This window comes from Salmo trutta, chromosome 20, assembly GCF_901001165.1.
Source record: "Salmo trutta chromosome 20, fSalTru1.1, whole genome shotgun sequence".
Lineage (NCBI taxonomy): Eukaryota > Metazoa > Chordata > Actinopteri > Salmoniformes > Salmonidae > Salmo > Salmo trutta.
In genome coordinates this window covers 52,960,792-52,983,461 of record NC_042976.1, presented here as the reverse complement: position 1 = coordinate 52,983,461, position 22,670 = coordinate 52,960,792, and the positions used below count along the sequence as shown (strand labels likewise).

The following is a 22,670-nucleotide window of genomic DNA, read 5'->3' as shown; positions in this document are numbered from 1 at the left end:
CAATCAATCTACGTTTGCAATCTACTTTACAAGTTCATTTTCTACTGTATTCTATGTAACACTGCCCTCTTGGGGCTCAGCAAAGTTACTGCGTTGTGTTGGGCAAGCGTTGTGGGCCTAAAGTGAAGTCAGGTCAACATTACCAATGTGGACGGATATTCATTGTATCTTTCTGAGAAATAACACATGACCTTGAACACCATGGGATAATTTATTTATATTTCTTATTTATTTAAAATAACATGGTTTGATAGCCACATACAACAATCACACTAATCAAAAACAGAGGGAAACCTTCATTGTGAACAAACTAATTCATACATTTGAACATCTTCGTAAAAAATGTCATTGATCCTGATTCAATGAATTGAGGGACATGGTTACATTTAGTACATGGTGTTGAAATATTTTACATTTATCAATAATCACAAGGTTATTTTGAAGAATAATTCAATAAGTGCATATACAAAAAGTACAATCAACATTGTTTATAATCTTAATTCCTCAGCATTGTAATGTTCCAAACCTTTCTATTCTTTGGTCAGAGTCTCTGAAACTATTAAGTAATATTCAGCTGTCCATTTCAAGACATCTTCTCATGCAAGTGGCCATGCTGTTTAATAATGTTCTTATGTGTTTATGTGTTTCTGCTTTTGATCAACTTATCAATATATAGGCAAGCACTTTGTTGGATGCAGAAACAGTCTGCTACCTGGGCTGTCCTAGATCAGTGGCTCTATTTCCAGAGGGTGTGAGATGCCTCTTTAAACTTGTAATCAGTTATACATTTATAGTTCTCCTCAGAGATCCTCTGGCAATTTGCTGGTTTCTGGCTCACTGTTGTAACTGATTGTTGGCTGCTAAACTGTTGGTCATTAGCTCATCATTCTCACTGGTCGTTGACTGGTCATTGGCTCACCGGTCTGTTGGCTGATCGTTGGCTCACCGGTCTGATTGATGGTTGTTGGCGCTCCAATCTGTTGACTGGTCATTGGCTCACCGGTCTGTTGGCTGATCGTTGGCTCACCGGTTTGATTGATGGTTGTTGGCTCTCCAATCTGTTGGCTGGTCTTTGGCTCACCAGTCTGTTGGTTGGTTGTCGGCTCACCTTTCACCATTCTCTCACTCTTTGTTTCTGGTGCTGTTGAGGTGGATCTTATTACCATCGCTGACGTCTCTGGACAACCCCTCGGGCAATGTCCGTGCTGCGCTAGAGAAGGACACGCTCACCTGCCTCTTCAGGATTTTCAGCACCTTCGTCTTGTAACCCTTACAGGCAAAGAAGTAGATAAACGGATCCAGGCAGGAGTTGAGGTTCATCAGACAGACAGTGAAGTGTAAGGAGATCTGGAAGGCTATGAGTTCAGCACAGTCTGGTGTGTAGATCAGCTTTCGAATCATGTATTGGAGGAGGTCGATGTGATAGGGGCTGAAACAGACCACAAACACCAGGGAGACGCAGCAGATCACCCCGATGGCTTTTTGGCTGCGCCCCGACTTGTCCGTCAGCTGATTGGCCTTGGCGGCGAGGCGGAGTTTACAGCACAGTATGGAGTAGCACACCAGGATGGTCACCACGGGGACTCCGTAGCCTAGGAATACGGCGCCAATCAGGATATAGGAGATGTTGGGCACCGGTTCGAAGTTGGGATACTCCATACAGGTGATGAAGCCATCAGGTTCCTCGTTAGTCATGGGCATGGAGAGGAGGGGCAGAGTTTGCATTAAGACCAGCAACCACACCCCGACGCAAATGTACCGGACATTGGAGACCTTACGGAAGCGTGCGAATCGCAGCGGCAAGACAACAGCAATGAACCGGTCCACACTGAGGCAGGTCATGAAGTTGACCCCGGCGTAAGTATTGATGTAGAAGATCAGCCCCACGATCTTACACAGGGTCTCCCCCAGGGGCCAGTGGAAGCCCAGGGCGTAGTAGATTATCCGTAACGGTAGTGACAGTGTGAACAGGATGTCGGAGATGACCAGGTTGGCAGAGTAGAGCGTGGTGGAGTTAATCTTCTTCACGTTGGGGCGGATGATGTGGAAGGCCAGGGCGTTGCCCAGCAGCCCCACGAAGAAGACGATGCAGTAGAAGAGGGGCATGAGAACTCGGGCATACCCCCGGTGGTTGTACAGGGTAATGCAGGTGTCTGAGTCATTAAGGGTGGGGGTTGGATGGCTGGAGGTTGGAGGCTGGTTGAAGGTCCTCATCACCTGCATCTTGGAGCCAGTGGAGAGGGAATCTAGCTATATCTGTAGAAATAAGAAAAATGCAGCTTTGTCAATGCCAAAATGTTCATGTTTGCAGTTAGTAGTACACGTCACTATATACTGAATGGGTGTGGATGTACACTGAGTGTACAAATCATTAAGAACAACTGTACTTTCCATGAAATAGACTGACAAGGTGAATCCAGGTGAAAGCTACAATCACATATTGATAAATCCACACAGGTTAAAGAAGAATTTTTAAGCTTTGAGACAATTGAGACATGGATTGTGTATGTGTGCCATTCAGAGGGTGAGTGGGGAAGACAAAATATTTAAGTGCCTTTGAACGGGGTATGGTAGTAGGTGCCAGGTGCACCGGTTTCTTTTAAGAACTGCAGCGCTGCTGGGCCTTTCACGCTCAACAATTTCCAGTTTGTATCAAGAATGGTCCACCACCCAAATGACTTCCAGCCAACTTGACACAACTACACAAGCACTGGAGTCAACATGGACCAGCATCCCAGTGGAACGCTTTCAACACCTTTTAGAGTCAATGCCTTAATAAATTGAAGCTGTTCTGAGGGTAAAAGGGAGAGAGGGTGCAACTCAAAATTAGGAAGGTGTTCATAATGTTTTGTGCACATAAAGTACATGCTAAATGACCCATTCCACTGCACACACCTGCGGTGGTCACATCACAGGAAAATATTTGTGTTGAAAGGCAGACTAAGAAGTCTACATCCCTACAGGGCACTCATACACTGGGAAGTCTGCATCCCTACACTCTATGGGCACTTTCACATATCCTGGACCCTGCCCAGGCTGTGGGTCCAAGATCCAGGACCAGGGTACCAGGTATTGTGACGCGGCAACACCCTTTGCTGATATTCGCATGCAAAAACGTTAACATATAAAGTTGCAACCAAGGGATTTTTGTTATTTTCCGTTGGTCATTAAACTTTTGTTAGCCAGCTAACGTTAGCTTGACATACAATTAACTAAGTTAATCAGCTTAATTAGCTAAGGTACAACAAAATGAGATCAAATAAGGGCAAAGGGGTGACATGAACTTTCTGTGAAACTGATACCTTATTGGAGATCTGGGAAATTGGTGGAATTGACAAACACCCTCCAAATACAGTCGTTTATGGGAATATTTGTGAACGTAAGGGGACAAAAGGCTATTTAACCTTTTACTGCAGGGGGCTAAATCTGTGTCACAAACATTGTTTCTTGGTAGTCTTAAAACAGATATAGAGTTGAGATTGCATCCCAATATTACACTTTATGTGCATTCTGAAAGTATTCAGACCCCTTGACTTTTCCTCATTTTGTCACGTTACAGCCTTATTCTAACATGGATTCCATTGTTTATTTTCCTCTTCAATCTACACACAATACCCCATAAAGACAAAGAAAAAACTGAAATATGACATTTACATAAGTATTCAGACCCTTTACTCAGTACTTTGTTGAAGCACCTTTGGCAGTGATTACAGTCTCGAGTCTTCTTGGATATGACGCTATAAGCTTGGCACACCTGTATTTGGGGAGTTCCCCATTCTTCTCTGCAGATCCTCTCAAGCTCTGTCAGGTTGGATGAGGAGTGTCACTGTACAGATATTTTCAGGTCTCTCCAGAGATGTTCGATTGGGTTCAAGTTCAGGCTCTGGCTGGGCCACTCAAGGACATTGAGAGACTTGTCCCGAAGCCACTCCTGCATTGTCTTGAGCGTGTGCTTAGGGTTGTTGTCCTGTTGGAAGGTGAACCTTCGCCCCATTCTGAGGTCCTGAGCGCTCTGGAGCAGGTTTTCATCAAGGATCTCTCTGTACTTTGCTCTGTTCATCTTTCCCTCGATCCTGTCTAGTCTCCCAGTCCCTGCCATTGAAAAAGATCCCCATAGCTTGATGCTGCCACCCCCATGCTTTACCGTAGAGATGGTGCCAGGTGCTCCCTTCCAGTTGCATTGCTGGGAATTCTTTGTTGTACTTCATCCTCCTCAAAAGACTTATTATAAATTTCACAAAAATTATGCAGCACACAGAATGCCGTAATTAGTCTGTTCATTATGTCAATATGAGAGTCATTGCGTTTAAGCAAACACCTCCATCTTCCCTTCAGTCGACCAAAAGCCCTCTCTAAAGTCATGTGAGAACTACTGATCCTCTCATTAAAGTTGATCTACACAGGTGTGAATGCTCTATGAGTAGGGCTTCATCAGCCCTGGAAGAAGTGGGTATGCGGCATCTCCTAATATTATAAGTGGCACTTTCGCACCATGAAAGGTCTCAGTCCATCTTTGGAGTAGTCTGCCCTCCTGACCCTTGGTAAACAGTGCTGAGTTGGCCAGCATACGGGCATCATGTACTGTGCTTACCCAACCAATGTGGATGTCCGAAAAAGTTAATTTGTGATCTACAACCCCTTGTAGGACCAAGAGTAAAACCTCTATCTGTTATAAAAGTCCCACTTGTCTTGTGGTGGTGCTATGATGGGTATATGTGTCATCGATTGCTCCACAGCATTGACGTAATCCTGGTTGATGGTCCAGGAATCTGTTACTATGTCTCTGAACTCAGCCTCGGTTGGTGTCTTGATATGAAGGTGTAACCTTTTCTCCTGGATGAGAATGGCAATTTGATTAGTGACTGTACATGCAGTTGACACACCTACACCGAACAATAACGAGATTGTTCGGTACTCTACATTAGTGGCAAGCCTCCACAGATAAATGGCAACAGGCTGCTCCACAGACAGTGCTTTCCTGTAATGACACTGGTCAAGAGCAGAATGAAGAATATCACATAGACTGAGGAATGTTGTCTTCCGCATCCTAAAGTTCGCTCTCCACTCTGTCAGCCCAGCCTTCAAATACAGTCATCCACCACTGTGCCTCCCTTGGAACAGCCCATATACTCCAGTGGAGGCTGGTGGGAGGAGATATAGGAAGACGGGCTCATTGTAATGGCTGGAATGGAATCAATGGAACACTCCAACGTGGTTTCCATATTTTTCATTTACATGTTTGTCATTTAGCAGACGCTCTTATCCAGAGCAACTTACAGTGCATACTTTTTTCGTACATTTATTTCATGTGTTATTCTTTTGTAATTATAATTTTTTAAATGGAATATTAAAACATACTATCTATCTGCAGGGAAGCCGATCAACATTTACATTACATTCAGACAACTAACCATCTCCTGTCCACAGGAGCAACCAGGGTCAAGCACCCCGCCCAAGGGCATGTCGACAGATCTCCCACCAAGTCAAAACGGGGACTCGAACCAGCGAACTGTCGGCCACCGCGTTTGATACCATTCCATTTATTCCATTCTGGCCATAACAATGAGCCGTCGTCCTATTGCTCCTCCCACCAGCCTCCATTGATATACTCTTGGTTAAAGAGAATTACACTGTTTAGGCTTACTACTACGAAATTGTAAACAGGAATGGTAGACTACAATATAACAATTCTAGCCAAGATAGATCTGACAGACCATAATGATAGATCTGATGTAGACTTATTTGAAAACAGAATATAATTTTTTTATTAAATCATATATGCCTGCCATCATGTGTCATTTTGGCTAGTGTTCTTCATAGATATTAGATTGCTGGTGCCACATATCAGACAACATTGTAACTGCCCTTGTGGGTACATTTTTGTGACTGTTTTTATAGGCTATATACAGGCAACAAGTTGGAGAGAAATAGCCAGGCATCGTTTTACTCACCTTGTTGCAGGTTTTTGGATGAGAATGCTGAGAAACATATTCAACCTCAACTCTTGATTCATCCATAAAAACCGTTGGCCTCAGAGTTGTTGTGTGAGCCTCCTGTCTTGGTTAAAGCAGATAGGGGGGAATTCCAACCCGAGTGAAGCATACGAAATGTAACGTAATTCCCTTTTTATGCACCTTTCTCTCTACACATATTCTGACCTTGAACTTAAACATGAGAATAGCATGCTATTCATTTTGGGTGGACATCAAAGAAATGAATGTGTGGTGGAAGTGTGTCTACAGATTCTGACCTTGACTTAATTCCCTCATAATTCCACCACCTTTACACGCGATTAAATTATGAATAGTTGAGCAACCTGTCGGATCCAAGTGGAAAAACGGATAGAAATAACACCATTCTCCATGCACTGTAATTTACAAAATGATAAGCTCTATTAATAAGAGCTCAGTATATGAGTGAGCCGTTTGGATAAGGGGGTTGTAGATATAAATTACAAATGTTTTATATTTATTTTACTGTATGATCGCTGTGGTGATGGAGTGAGAGGGTGGGTGTGTGATGGTCGGTATATTCCTGCTCGTTGGCTACATCTGCTGGCCAGGAAGGGTAAGAGCCTAGTTACACACCTGAATATAATTTGGTTGGAGGTTGGGTGGTAGCTGTTAATCCTGGCTTTGGCCAGATCTGTTTTTGGTCTGGAGCAGCAAGAGCTGACCTGCAGAGCCCTCCAGCACGGAGAGGGATATCCAACCCAACGGGACAGGAACCTACCAGACGTTACTCGGCCGTAGACCTGACCCCGGTAAAGACAGGCCTAGGCCAGATCTGTTTATGGTCTGGAGCAGCAAGCCTTTACTGACCCCCCAGTGTTACACTGGAGACAATTGTGAAACCAGTCTCATGGCAGAAAACTGAAGCATATCAACACATCACCTTTTCCACAGTGAAGTTTTTAATAAACTATGTTTCCTGACTCATTAACACAAGGCCAAATCCAAGGGCTCAGGCCTGTATTTCATTGTGATCTGTAATTACAACTTTCACACAAGTTTTTTTCTCTCTAATATATATATATTTAAGTATTTGCAGAAGTGCTATAGCCTTTTGTCTGGAGTAAGAACATGGTAACAGCATTAGAGTAAGGTGTTATAAAAGGTGCTATCTAGAATCTTAAAGGTTTTTCGGCTGTCCACATAGGAGAACCTTTTGAAGAAGCATTTTTGGTTCCAGGTAGAATCTTTTTTGTTCCAGGTGGAACCATTTTGGGTTCCATGTAGAACCCTTTCCACAGAGGGTTCTACATGGAACCCAAAATAGTTATACCTGGAACCAAAAAGGGTTCTACCTGAAACCAAAAAGGGTTATCCTATGGGGACAGCTGGAGAACCCTTCTGGAACCCTTTTTTTGTGTAGAATGAGTCATTTAAGCATTAAGGACCCCAACCTCTTAACTACTAGATATTTGAGCCACAGTGTGAAACATTTAATTATATAGCTTCAGTATCAGTGAGCCACCTGCTTACATTTTTATTTATATATTACTAAGTTCTAAATTGGCCTGGTACACCAGCCAGGTCTCAAGCGTGTGCCCTTGGTTATGAGCTGCCTAAGTTGTTTTGATGATGTGAACCTAATCATGATTAATGAATTGTACATTGAACCTGAGAACAAAATATTGTTAGCCATAGTTTACAGTCCTCAATACTGCAACTTTTGTTTTGGAACAATTTTTGGGTTTAGAATTTCGCTTCCCAATACTTTCCCAATTCTACCTAAATGTCAAGTCAAATAAATGCTTTACTTGAAATAATGAGACAATCAACAATTGAAGAAACCAAAACACAAATGTGCACTTACCAAAACCAGCTGTATTATTGCATACTTCCAAAGTGTCAGAGTAAAGCAGGATAGTTCCTCCTTGGCACGAGACAATTGTCCTCTCAGAGTTCAGCAGAGACCAGGTTCCCCCAGGGTTTTAGAGCAGAGTGACACAGTGACAAATAGAGAACTATGTTTGAGGGGCGGGCAGGCTCTTGTAACCATAGTGACATTATAATATTTTGTGTTGCTGTTATGTTCTTGAGTTTGTGGATCTCTCTCTCTCTCTCTCTTTCTCTCTCTCTCTCTCCTGCTTTCTCTCCCTCCACCCCCCATGTCTCTGTTTCTCTCTCCCTTTCTTGGTTAGTGAAAGTGTCACTTGTTGATGCCCACAAGCTATTGCATATCTACACGGTCATTTTTTAACATTATTTTGAATATTGTACAGAATATAGACAGGGAACTTTATCTCAGATTTAGTTTAGTAATTTACTATTTTTGTTAACCATCTCTTTTAGAATAACAAACAGATTGCCCATATGTTAATAATTATGAATTAATGGTGAATGTCAATTTAGCTACATATGATAGATAACTGATCAATAAGTGTTCAATGTTGCTATACGCTCGCCCTCAAAATCATTAGGTGTTTCTTTTGTTCATACACTGCCGTCAAAGTATTCACACCCCTTGCCTTTTTCAACACTGTTGCTTTACAAAGTGGAAATAAAATGGATTTAATTGTAATTTTTTTCTCAGCGATCTACACAAAATACTCTAATGTCAAAGTAGGATGATTTTTTAAATATTTGTTTTAAAAAATCATGAAAAAAGAAATAATATATCTTGATTAGATAAGTATTTATCCCTCTGACTCACTACATGTGAGAATAACCTTTGACAGCGATTACAGCTGTGAGTCTTTCTGGGTAACCCTAAGAGCTTTCCACACCAGGATTGTGCAACATTTTCTCATAATTTAAAAAAAAATTCTACAAGCTCTGTCAAATTGTTTTTTGATCATTGCTAAACAACTGTTTTCAGGTCTTGCCATACATTTTTAAACAGAATTAAGTCAAACTGTAACTCGGCCACTCAGGAACATTCACTGTCTTCTTGGCAAGCAACTCCAGTGTAGATCTGGCCTTGTGTTTTAGGTTATTGTGCTGCTGTGTCTGGTATAAAGCAGACTGAACCAGGTTTTTCCCTGAAGGATTTTTCCTGCACTTAGCTCCATTCCGTTTCTTTTTTATCCTGAAAAACTCTCTTGTCCTTAACGATTACAAGCATACCCATAACATGATGCAGCCACCACTATGCTTGAAATTATGGGGAGTGGTACTCAGTAATCTGTTGCACTGGATTTGCCCCAAACATAACAATTTGTATTCAGGACAAAAAGATAATTACTATGCCACATTTTTTGCAGTATTGCTTTTGTGTGTTGTTGCAAACAGGATGCATTTTTTGGAATATTTGTATTCTGTACAGGCTTCCTTCTTTTCACTCTGTCAATTAGGTTAGTATTGTGGAGTAACTACAATGTTGTTGATCCATCCTCAGTTTTCTCGTATCACAGCCATTAAACTCTGTATCTGTTTTAAAGTCACCATTGGCCTAATGGTGAAATCCGTGAGCGCTTTCCTTCCTCTCCAACAACTGAGTTAGGAAGGACGCCTGTATCTTTGTAGCGACTGGATGTTTTGATACACAATCCAAATTGTAATTAATAACTTCACAATGCTCAAAGTGATATTCAATGTCTGCTTTTTTAAAATCTATTTACCAATAGGTGCTCGTCTTTGTGAGGCATTGGAAAAACGACTTGGTCTTTGTGGTGTAATCTGTGTTTGAAATTCACTGCTCAACTGAGGGACCTTACAGATAATTGTATTTATTGGGTACAGAGATGAGGTAGTCATTCAAAAATCATGTTAAACACAATTATTCCACACAGAGTGAGTCCATGCAACTTATTGTGTGACTTGTTAAGCACATTTTTACTCCTGAACTTATTTAGGCTTGCCATAACAAAGATGTTGAACACTTATTGACTGAAGACATTTCTTCTTTTTCTTTTTAATTAATAAAAAAAAAAATGTAATTCATAGATGATTCCATGTTGAAATTATGGGGTATTTGTAGTCCAGTAATAAAAAAGAAAAAATGTAATCCATTTTAAATTCAGGCTTTAACACAACAAAATGTGGAAAAGGTTGAGAGGTGTAAATACTTTCTGAAGGCACCATAGTAATGTTGGTACATTGTAAGTTCTCTTGGTACCGGGGTGTGCCCTTGACAGGATGTGGTTTCAGCCACGTGTGTGTTCATTACCCCCTCAATCTGTTTCATATCTTGACAATCACTGACATTTTCTTATTTTTTCTGTTTTTTGCCTTCGCAGTAAAGCTCTGGTTTTGTGGTTTGGTATGTGTTCTCTTTCACGAAATTACTCACACCCCTTTACTTTTTCCACATTTTGTTGTGTTACAGCCTGAATTTCAAATGGATTCATACAGATAATTGTAAGGTCCCTCAGTTGAGTAGTGAATTTCAAACACAGATTTAACCACAAAGACCAGGGAGGTTTTCAAATGCCTCATAAAGAAGGGCACCTATTGGTAGATGGGTAAAAAAAAATAAGCAGACTTTGAATATCCCTTTGAACATGTTGAAGTTATTAATTACACTTTAGATGTTGTATCAATACACCTAGTCACTAGAAAGATACAGGCATCCTTCTAACTATGATAGGAGAAAACTGAGGGTGGATCAACAACATTGTAGTTAATCCACAATACTAACCTAATTGACAGAGTGAAAGGAAGCCTGAACAGAATACAAATGTTCCAAAACATGCATCCTGTTTGCAACAACACACTAAAGCACTACTGCAAAAAATGTGGCAATGCCATTATATTTTTGTCCTGAATACAAGGTGTTATGTTTGGGGCAAATCCAATACAACACATTACTGAGTATCACTCTCCATATTGTCAAGCATAGCTGTGGCTGCATCATGTTATGGGTATGCTTGAAAACCTGGTTCAGTCTGCTTTCCACCAGACACTGGGAGATGAATTCACCTTTCAGCAGGACAACAACCTAAAACATAAGGCCAAATCTACACTGGAGTTACTTACCAAGAAGACAATGAATGTTCCTGAGTGGCTGGATTTCAGTTTTGAGTGAAATCTGCTTGAAAATCTATGACAATACCTAAAAATGGTTTTCTAGCAATGATCAACAACCAATTTGACAAAGCTTGAAGTATTTTAAAAAGAATAATTGACAAATGTTGCACATTCCAGGTGTGGAAATCGCTTAGAGACTTACCCAGAAAAAAATGTATTTCATCAATTGTGAATTCAGGCTGTAACACAACAAAATGTGGAATAAGTCACACACACAAGTGTAACGCCCTGGCCATAGAGAGGGGGTTTTGTTCTTTATTTTGGTTAGGCCAGGGTGTTACATTGGGTGGGCGTTCTATGTGCATTTTTCTATGTTGGTTTGTTTCATTGATTTTGGCCGTGTGGCTTCCAATCAGGCACAGCTGTAGAGTGTTGTTGCTGATTGGGAGTCACACATAAGGAGCATGTTTTTCCTTTGGATTTTGTGGGTAATTGATTCTGTTGAGTGTTTTGCACCTGACAGGACTGTTTGGCTGTCAGTTTTCTCATTTTGTTTTGTGTAGTGTTCTTTACTAAATTAAAATCATGATGAACACTAACTCCGCTACGTTGCACCATGTGCAATGCTAAACATCAGCTGGAGTGGTGTAAAGCTCGCCACCATTGGACTCTGGAGCAGTGGAAATGCATTCTCTTGAGGGATGAGTCATGCTTTACCATCTGGCAGTCTGACAGATGAATATGGGTTTGGCAGATGTCAGGAGAACGCTACCTGCCCAAATACATAGTGCCAGCTGTAAAGTTTGGTGGAGGAGGAATAATGGCCTGGGACTGTTTTTCACAGTTTGGGCTAGGCCCCTTAATTCCAGTGTAGGGAAATCTTAACGCTACAGCATACAATGACATTCTAGATGATTCTGTGCTTCAACCTTTGTGGCAACAGATTGGGGAAGGCCCTTTCGTGCTTAGCATGACAATGCCCCCGTGCACAAAGCATGGTCCATCCATAAATGGCTTGTTGAGATCAATGTGGAAGAACTTGACTGGCTTGCACAGAGCCTTGACCCATCGAAATGAATTGGAACACCGACTGCGAGCCAGGCCTAATCGCCCAACATCGGTACCCAACCTCACTAATGTTCTTATGGCTGAAATTGTCAGCTAGTGTGTCTATCTAAATGTGAAGAGGAGATGTGTAGACTTTCACGAGGATTCCATTAATTGCATTTTTTAAAATCTTTATTTAACTAGGCAAGTCAGTTAAGAACAAATTCTTATTTACAATTTTATGCAGCCTTATGGGACTCCCAATCACGGCCGGATGTAGCCTGGATTTGAACCAGGGACTGTAGTGACACCTCTTGCACTGAGATGCAGTGCCTTAGACTGCTGCGCCACTCGGGAGCCATTGACTAGGTGGTGTTTCTAAATAAAAGTGTCATTGGGGTTAATCAATTTAAATTAAGGGAAATTACATTGTAAGCAAAATGATTAATCATATCACTAGTAAACTATTTTTAAAGGGTTCAAGATCTGACATTTGAGCATCTGTGGCCTCCATTTTAGAAAAACATGTATTGCCAAAAATGTGTTATTGGTGTTACCATCATTGGTATTACTACTCCGACTGGTGCTACAATGACAGCATAGTGGTAAAAATTATTTAAGCTGCCATATTAGCTGATTAAGCATGAGAAGATTTACCAAATTAATTTAAAATGTCAATCTGCAATTGGTATATACATTTTTTGACATTTAAATTAATTATATTTACCCATTTATTGTTGAAGAATATGAGCTTAGTTCAACTGTTGTACACCATCAGAACCCAAAATATCTTGAGGATATTCTGCCTTAGTGGATACCATCTGGCCTCACCAAAGAGTCTAGAGATGACACAGTTCCATTTGCCCTACTTCAGTCTTCACCACCTGATGATTTGGTCTGCGAGTGACAACCAGAGAAGAAGCCACTTGTAAGGCCCCCTTCACACTTCAAATATGAACATTTCTTTTGAAGGGGAAAATTATAGGACTGTTTTGCTCTTCAAATATCACTGAATGTCATATTGTATCAATGGGATGCCCATTCTCTGTACTTTCTACTATATGACCATTGAATCACATCTAAGGTGGCAGTGCTAAATCATTGATGTCCAAATAGCAGAGAATGAGATCCGTTTTCACCAAGTCGAGTAGCTTAATGTGATAGACAGAATAGCAAGACAAAGTGGCCTGTTTGGTCTAATGTGTAGTGCTAGTGCAGTGTCGTGTGTGGGGTTGTGTCCAGTCCACTGCCTGTTTGACATACTCTCCTCCTGTCTTTCCTGTCCTCATCTATCCTATCAATAAAAGCACATAAAATACAAAAGGTAAATATCAAGAGCGACTATGTAAGACCAATGATATAGCGATATCTACTGTACACGCGATGATTCAATTATGAACGTTTATCATAAAAGTGTGACACTGGTGTTTTCCATTATCAGGATCTCTTGTAAACATGCTGAGGTATCTCAGTATAGCGGCTGGGACATGAGGACCCAGCAGCCTGCACACCATCAGCAGTTTTACTCGAGCTAGACAATGGCGAGAGCCATTTCCCGGCAGGCCTGTTAGTTGAAACGGCTCTGTTAACCTTTGAAGAAGGGTTGGTGTATGTTACTGTGGTCAATGTTAGCACTAGTGTTGTGTATCTCCAGCCTAGCCTCTTACATCCAGATGTTCCGCTAGCGGAACACCGCTCCAATATCCAATGATAGGGCGTGGCGCGAATTAGAAATTCCTAAAAAATCCAAAAACTTCCATGTTTCAAACATATGACTATTTTACACCATTTTAAAGACAAGACTCTCCTTTATCTAACCACATTGTCCGATTTCAACGAAAGCAAAACATTAGATTGTGTCAGGAGAGTACCCAGCCAGAAATAATCACACACCCATTTTTCAAGCTAGCATATAATGTCACAAAAAACAAAACCACAGCTAAATGCAGCACTAACCTATGATGATCTTCATCAGATGACACGCCTAGGACATTATGTTATACAATACATGCATGTTTTGTTCAATCAAGTTCATATTTATATCAAAAAAGAGCTTTTTACATTAGCATGTGACGTTCAGAACTAGCATTCCCACCGAACACTTCCGGTGAATTTACTAAATTACTCACGATAAACGTTCACAAAAAACATAACAATTATTTTAAGAATTATAGATACAGAACTCCTCTATGCACTCGCTATGCCCGATTTTAAAATAGCTTTTCGGTGAAAGCACATTTTGCAATATTCTAAGTACATAGCCCGGCATCACAGGGCTAGCCATTTAGACACCCACCAAGTTTAGCCCTCACCAAAGTCAGATTTACTATAAGAAAAATGTTATTACCTTTGCTGTTCTTCATCAGAATGCACTCCCAGGACTTCTACTTCAATAACAAATGTTGGTTTGGTTCAAAATAATCCATAGTTATATCCAAATAGCGGCATTTTATTAGTGCGTTCAAGACACTATCCAAGGGTGACGAAGGGTTACGCGCCCGACGCGTTTCGTGACAAAAAAATTCTAAATATTCCATTACCGTACTTCGAAGCATGTCAACCGCTGTTTAAAATCAATTTTTATGCCATTTTTCTCATAAAAAAGCGATAATATTCCGACCGGGAAACCGTGTTTTAGTACAAAGAGAGAGAAAGTAAACATGGAGTCGACTCGTGCATGCGCCTCAGTCTCATAGTACTCTGACTGACCACTATCCAAACGCGCTAATGTTTTTCAGCCAGGGCCTGCAAAGCCACCATTCAGCTTTTTGCCGCCTTCTGAGAGCCCATGGGAGCCGTAGGAAGTGTCACGTAACAGCAGAGATCCCCTGTTTTGGATAGAGATGATCAAGAAGGCCAAGAAATGGTCAGACAGGGTACTTCCTGTACAGAATCTTCTCAGGTTTTGGCCTGCCAAATGAGTTCTGTTATACTCACAGACACCATTCAAACAGTTTTATAAACTTTGGAGTGTTTTCTATCCAAAGCTAATAATTATATGCATATTCTAGTTTCTGGGCAGGAGTAATAATCAGATTAAATCGGGTCCGTTTTTTATCCGGCCGTGAAAATACTGCCCCCTATCCATAACAGGTTAATGTGCGCACAGGGTCGCTGGTTCGAGCCCAGGTTGGGGCGAGGAGAGGGACGGAAGCTATACTGTTACACACAGGCACTTTGTTGTGTTTTTTTGTGGGACTGGGAAAATTGGCATGGAACATAAAATAATGTTATTAACCGGTTCCCATGCTTTTAAAATAAAGTTTCTGTTCGGGAACAGTATATATCACTTTTGTTCCCGGTTCTGATTCTTGACTTGTAATACCTTAGCCTAATATGATCCACTATTGCTAGCGATCATCAGGAACAACCACAGAGGAAAGGTAAACTAATGATGTAATAGAATGAAGCGAAATGTCATTAAACTAACACTAAAGTGGCCGTTATACACCGAGTATACAAAACATTAAGAACACCTGCTCTTTACATGACAAAGAATGACCAAGTGACTCCCGGTGAAAGATATGATCCCTTATTGATGTCACTTGTTAAATCCACTTCAAATCAGTGTAGATGAAGGGAGGAGACAGGTTAAATAATGATTTTAAACCTTGAGGCAACCGAGACATAGATTGTGTATGTGTGCCATTCAGAGGGTGAATGGGCAAGACAAACGATTTAAGTGCTCTTGAACGGGGTATGGTAATAGATGCCAGGTGCACCGGTTTGTGTCAAGAACTGCAACACTGCTGGGTTTTTCAGGCTTAACAATTTCCAATGTGTATCAAGAATGGTCCACCTCCCAAAGGACATCCAGCCAACTTTACACAACTGTGGGAAGTATTGGGGTCAAAATAGACCAGCATCCCTGAGGAACACTTTCGACACCTTGTAGAGTATACAGTATGCCCTGATGAATTGAGGCTGTTCGCAGGGAAGTGAAGAAAGGTGTTCCTAATGTTTGGTATGCTCAGTATATGTGGGTATAACTGACGGTGGCTACCAATAGTGGCTAATATTTAACATGATACAAAGTGTAAAAAATACAGTGAAAAGTCAGGGAATATAATTAAAACATTCTAGAAATCTTCTCTGTAAATCAGGCACTATTCTTTCTGTCATTTTCGCATACTGAAGCTTGGGTCTCAATTTCATCCCTGCAAGTTAGGTCAGAAGTGTTTAATTTTACTAGGCAAATCAGTTAAGAACACATTCTTATTGACAATGAGGGCCAACCGGGGAACAGTGGGTTAATTACCTTGTTGAGGGGCAGAACAACTGAATTTTACTTTGTCAGCTGGGGGATTCAATTCAACAGCCTTCCGGTTACTGGACCAACGCTCTAACCACTAGGCTACGTAAACTTCACTGTGGGAAGTTGATATGTTGATATGCTTCAGTTTGCTGCCATATAACTGGTTTTATATTTGTGTCCCGCGATCATAACGTACAACTTGTATGTAGCTTATGGAGAACGCGTTCAGAATAGAGATCAATGAAATATAGTCAGCAAAATATATTCATATTTAGCTCAGTTTCAGAACCCATGCCTAGATTTAAAAACACCAATTTCTCACAATATGTAGGTTTAGGGAATTTTTCATGATTTCTAGGCACTCGTGGAAAATGGGCTTTATGCAAGAAAAAAATTATTAATAGAATTAAACTGAACAAAATATAAATGCAACATGTAAAGTGTTGGTCCCATGTTTCATGAGCTGAAATACAAAATCCCAGAAATGTTCCATATGCACAAAAAGGTTATTTCTTAAAAAATGTGTTCACAGACAAATGAGGAGTATTTCTGTCTGGCATAAACCCGCCTGCCCAGTCATGTGAAATCCATAGATTAGGACCTAATGAATTTATTTCAATTGACTGATTTCCTTATATGAACTTTAACTCAGTAAAATATTTGAAATTGTTGCATGTTACGTTTTGATTTTATTCAGTATGTAATAGGGAGAATAGTGTACAATACCCCTCACTGACTATGGAACTTTGTGATCACACAGTCAAGTACTGCGGTAACGAAACAAGGTAACGAAACAATATAATGAAATTGAATAAGAAATGTAGTCTATACCAAGGGAGCTAACAGTACATTGGCAGTTAAATATGTGTGGTTATTAGGCCTACTGTCGATACTGATAGTGGCTAATATTTAACATGATAGAAAAGGGAAACATAGCAAGTCGGGGGTATAAAATGAAAATATTGGAGTGCCCAAAGGTTCAATTTGGCGCGGCTGTCATTTTGCAATACTTTGCATTGTCATCACATTCTCACATGTACCTATTTGGCTTGCTTCGCCAAGCTTCATCCTTTCAAGTTAAACGGCCATGGGTACAATGCAACTTCTGCACAATGGCACATTTCATAAACATCACTGTGGAAAAGGTAGGTAAAGTTGATATGTTGATATGCTTCAGTTTGGTGACATATGAATGGTTGGGCAAAACAGCGATCATAAGGTAAAATAGATCTAAAACAATTATAATGTATATTTACAATCCTCTTATCCAAACTGCTTACTCATTTAAATAGCTCTTATCTATAGCTCCAACCAATTAATTAACTACAGTTAATGGAGAATGGTCTTATTTGTATCGGAAATAAATAAGTAGATGTTGTTCCACTTGGAACAGACAGGTTGCTCGACCTTATTCATTGCGCGTAAAGTTGGTTGAATAATCAGGCTATGACGTATCCGTAGACATCTCTGCACATCTACATATCTGTGATCTCCACCCAGAACGAATGGTTGGCTGAAACATGCGTTACCTCATGGTCAGAATATGGGTATAGAAAAATTCACAAAAAGGGAATTATGTTCCATTTATGCACGCATAACTCGGGTCCCCTTAGTGAGAACCATTGGGCATGTGAAAGACCAACGGACTTATTTTCCTGTTACATCAGCAGTCATCATTATGTAACAACGTAGTTTCAACAACCTTATCGGAAAACAATATCTACCTCAGATTTCAGTTCAAGTAGTATTCGTTTTCTCTCAAACTTAGTTCTGTTAAAATAGAGCCCTAATGTAACGCTAAATCTAACCGCTGGCGGTAGCGCTATAGGTTCAGGGGTGTGTCAGAGATATTTTCGCTATTTTCATTAACACAATTATACTTGCACTTGCTGGTGTTGGCGCTAAAAGGCCTGGTCTTGATGAATAAGCAAGTTATGGGTGTGTCAAAGCCCCTCGCTGGCCAATCAGAACGTGCTCCATTGCTAAATATGTGGTTGCTTCAAGTTGTGTATGTATGGTATTTTATGTATCGCTTGGAATCAACTCCCATTCCAATGTTAGTCTGTTATAGTTTGTTAAATATCTTACAGAAACGAAATAACAACATGTAGACTTGTCTTTGCAAAAAACGTTAACTTGAACCCATTTGCAGTCCACATTGTTCTAAGTAATTGCATGGCTTCAATAGCATTCACACTGATATAAGGGTAGGCCTACTGTAAATGTCATTATGGCTGAACATTGACATGCCAAACATTGTCAATAAGCAAGATAACATTAATTATCGATAAGGCCTAAAAATAGAACGAATAATTCTAATAAAATTGTTTAAAAAAGGAAACTTGTTTTAAAAAGGCTATAACACACTTTCAGGTACCAGCATTTCTCCCCGTGGGCATATAATGTTAAAACGAAGACAATGGAGGGTTTTACGCACATCCAAACTTTACTCAGTAGCTGGACCAAGATCAAAGAGAAAGGGAGAATGTCAACTCACCGTTATACTGCTCCCAAATAGACCTATGTTTTATTAAAAAATGATCAGAGCCATTTTATAGAGCACATTCACACATCTCCAGATGTTGCATTGCATGCGCGCCACGGACGTTGTAACCGTAAAACCAGGAAGGTGATACATTCTAATAAGATTGCTTGTATTTCGTTTAATTTTATTTCAACCAATCTGTTTTAACAACAACAATACATTCATGTAAAAGGAAATTACATCATAAAATCACAAGGATAAAAAGACACGCATTGCTGTTGAACCAGCTTTCGTTATAGTAGAGTTTAAGGTAGGGCTTGGTTTTTGAACATATTCAATGGAAAACAAGCAATTGTTACAGGTTACAGATAACTTCGAAATACGAGGTTGACCGAGTTTTCATGATGGTCATAGCCAATGCGTAAAAAGGGAATGTCAGCTCACTGTTTTACTGATCTCAAACTTTATATTTTAATAACGGTTTGGTTATTAAACTTTATTTCCAAGTGGTCTCAGGCGGTTCTAGAGCGTTTCAACTGGAGGGGGGGGGGGGGGGGGGTCAAGCTTGCGCCAGTTACATTAGACGTTATTGTTGTCATATCGTTTTCTTCAAAAGACCATGTTCATAATAATCATCGTTGCCACTGTCTAATAACGGATGTAAAAAAAGAACGATAGCAAAAATCTTATGTAAAAATTATTTCATACTCCACATTTAGGGGGGCCACAAGGGGGTCCAAAATTGTTGTCACGGGGCACTGCCCCCAGAACCGCTAGTGGTCTCAGGAGCCAAAACACTTATCGACAGTCTTGACTACATCACGATTACTTTGAGCAGGACAAAAAAAGCCTTAAGTGAGAGGATAGTATGCTTGGTTTAAAAAAAAAAAATTCGTTTTTAATGTTTCTGAATATGAAGTATATGGGCACCAAAAGCACATTAGCCTACTCTTGTTCAATTCGCATATGGGCAGTGTGCTTCACGGCTGGATAGCCTGCGTTTCCGCTGTCAAAAGTCATGCCATAACCTATTGGCGTTAAGGCTAAAACCTATGGAACGCCGCTTGGGTCTGTGCGTGTCAAAAAGGATACATAACACTATTTGAAGCGTTAGATACGCTTAATTTGACATGTCAGCAAACCAAGCGTCACCACTACTACCAGTAGCACTGCCAAAGGTGTACAAAAAAATCTGCAAACAAGCAAACACCGGCCACGAACGATGTATTTACAATACTGCGTTGGTAATAAAGCCTCATTTGATCGACGCAACCTCTGGGTAGCTAGCTTTAGCTTGGTAACGTTACCTAGCTCGCACCAATACAACCAGCCTAAAAACTATGACCAGTAGAAACTGCAGTCATTTTCATTATTCTTAACAATGATTTAGCAATCCTTGTAAGTATTAGCTAGGTTGCAACTTGTTGTTCACCTATTTCATGAACTTCAGTTCATGAAAATAAATAGCTAGCCAGCTACTTAACCCTGTTGCCAAAAGCTAACGTTATAAGCAGCCAGCTAACTTCATCTGACTAATGAGGCTCCAACGGGCCGGGTTGTGTGTTGTGAAGGTAACCCCAATAAGGATTAGGCACAATAGTGGAATTTGCGGTTTGCCTTCAAAATAAAAGTTCCTCTTTGAAAGTGATGCAGAAGGTTACAATTGGTGGAATCATGCCATATTTAGACGAGATCATGTCAAACAAGGTTGTTACATATGAAATACGAGTGATAGTGTAATCAATGTGTAATAACTACGTAAAAAATGCTTTTGGTCTTAAATATCCCTACCAGTGCTGGCTGAAATTAACACTTTGGATCATGTTTTTAAGGACATGCCTCAAACATTTCCATCTGAATGTAAGGGTGCTGATGTTAGACAGGTAAATAGCAGAATCAATTCCTCCCATCTGAATGTAAGGGTGCTGATGTTAGACAGGTAAATAGCAGAATCAACCCCTCCCATCTGAATGTAAGGGTGCTGACGTTAGACAGGTAAATAGCAGAATCAACCCCTCCCATCTGAATGTAAGGGTGCTGACTTTAGACAGGTAAATAGCAGAATCAACCCCTCCCATCTGAATGTAAGGGTGCTGATGTTAGACAGGTAAATTGCCGAACCTGATGTTAGGGCTGGAAAATGCCAGTGCGCCAGTGTTTTCACGAGGAAATAGCAAACTAATGTGTGTTTGACACTAGTGCCACCTTAAAGGCAAATTTCACCCTGGGGGAATCTGGGCTTGTTTTCATAAATCTATTAAGTATTGCTAGGACAGTGAGATGTGTTTCACACAATACTGCCCAGGAGGAAGGCAGGACAGGAATTTGTGCGCTGAATGATACACTTGAAGCATCATAGGGTGTATTTCACAAAGGCGGCACAATACGTTTTTGTACATGAAGATATGGTTGTCCTTGTTCGATAAAGCCATTGGACGTCTTTCAGCGATGTTCCTATCGGAGATTTTATTGCTAAATATTCAAGCAGAAACATTTTTTCCAGTCTCTGAAAGACTACAAATTATGTTGGACGGTGCTTCATGCTCTGACCCCCTTTTTTAAATTACGCTAGATATTGTTGTAAATGTAATCTGTGCACATGTATGCATGTTCAACTAGTCTAACCTAATGTTGATGTTATGCTGGCACGGATCAACTGTTGTTCAAACTGTACAGTACGGTATAATTGTTTTTGTTTTTTTGTATTATAGAAAATACCATGTGGTGCCCAAGGTTCTTCCTGCAGTGGATTCTAGATACAGAAACACACTTCCTTTGCCTGCATGTGTCATTGTAGCAGAACTGTATCCCGTGAACTGTATCCTTCTCGAGGGATTAGACATTATGCTGGATTTCAAGCAGATGACTCACGAGGAGCTGAATGGCAGTTGGATCATGACAACACTCCTCCCACAGCTTTACAAGTATTCCCTGAACTTTCTGTATGTTTTGTTGGAATGGCAATTTCATCATGACCACCTCACCCATCATCTGCTGATCACCAGTTCTCTTAGCTACAGATTGGTTAAATCACAATATCTGGAGTAACATAGAATTTTGTTAGCCATTACTGGTAACTTGGTAACTTAGCTAGAGACCGGTAGTCATATCTATGACTAAAAAGAGGTTTTAAAATCAGAGCTCTTCTCATCTTTTTTTAGTTGTTTTAGTTACTAAACAGCAAGCTACAATGTTACTACTAGCCACCTAAAGCTAGGTTTACCAGCAAACCTTAGCATGTGACTGGTGTTGGCTAACTAGTATGCCTTGTACCTGCTAACTTGTTATAATTTTACTAGCTAGTTACGTAATGTAATTGACGAGGGTTAACATTGGTTTTGATTATGACCATGTATGCATTTCAATCTCACAAAATTATAGGCATGATGCAAGATAGGATTTCAAACAGACAATATTTTGCCTGGGCTTCTTCCTTGAGTGGATTCTAGATACAGAAACATAATTCCTTTGCCTACACAATATTGTTTGATAACTTCATGGAGAAAAAAAAGTATTTATTGTAATAATGGAGCATGTTCTTTATTCAAACTGACCCCCTGTAACTGGACACTGACATTTTATGAGACTCCTATTTCCCCGAATCGAGGACAAAGACGCCATCACTACGGTTGGTCGAAATTAAATTGCCATTCCAAACAAACATACAGAAAGTTCAGGGAATACTTGTAAAGCTGTGGGAGGGGTGTTGTCATGATCCATCTGCCATTCAGCTCCTTGTGAGTCATCTGCTTGAAATCCAGCCTGCCATCGGCTCTGCCATCGTGTCTAATTCAAGTCTTCTCAGTCATTGATCCTGATCAATGAGAGAAATAGACAAAAAGTCAGCAAAGATCTTTGGGTAAATCACATTATCACACATCCGGACTGTGGACTGTCGTTGGAGGTTCCGGACTATGAAACGTCGCCGGAAGCTCTGGACTGGAAACTGTCGCCGGAAGCTCTGGACTGG

General features: G+C 40.4%; 1 protein-coding gene and 1 long non-coding RNA gene across 5 annotated transcripts; one reads left to right on the top strand and one right to left on the bottom strand.

Moving 5' to 3' along the window:
• Positions 1 to 192: 192 nt before the first annotated feature.
• Positions 193 to 18,810, bottom strand: gpr183a (G protein-coupled receptor 183a). 4 transcript variants are annotated; one of them, XM_029703670.1, is made up of 2 exons: positions 18,713 to 18,810; positions 193 to 2,256 (listed from the first exon to the last, which is right to left on the bottom strand). In XM_029703670.1, the coding sequence occupies exon 2, from the start codon at positions 2,221 to 2,223 to the stop codon at positions 1,123 to 1,125; it is 1,101 nt and encodes a 366-aa protein (XP_029559530.1). In that variant the 5' UTR covers positions 2,224 to 2,256; positions 18,713 to 18,810; the 3' UTR covers positions 193 to 1,122. The 4 variants fall into 4 exon arrangements, 3 of the variants coding, with proteins under 3 accessions (XP_029559530.1, XP_029559528.1, XP_029559529.1); XM_029703668.1 differs by lacking the exon at positions 18,713 to 18,810 and adding an exon at positions 7,819 to 8,444; XM_029703669.1 differs by lacking the exon at positions 18,713 to 18,810 and adding an exon at positions 5,952 to 7,194.
• LOC115156234 (uncharacterized) lies at positions 16,873 to 22,202 on the top strand. Its single transcript, XR_003868210.1, has 2 exons — positions 16,873 to 17,360; positions 21,412 to 22,202. It is a non-coding gene; the product is annotated as an uncharacterized LOC115156234 (long non-coding RNA).
• Positions 22,203 to 22,670: the final 468 nt, after the last annotated feature.

Excerpts from the sequence above, each read along its gene's own strand:
- gpr183a (XM_029703670.1), bottom strand. The coding sequence starts at position 2,223 with ATGCAGGTGATGAGGACCTTCAACCAGCCTCCAACCTCCAGCCATCCA.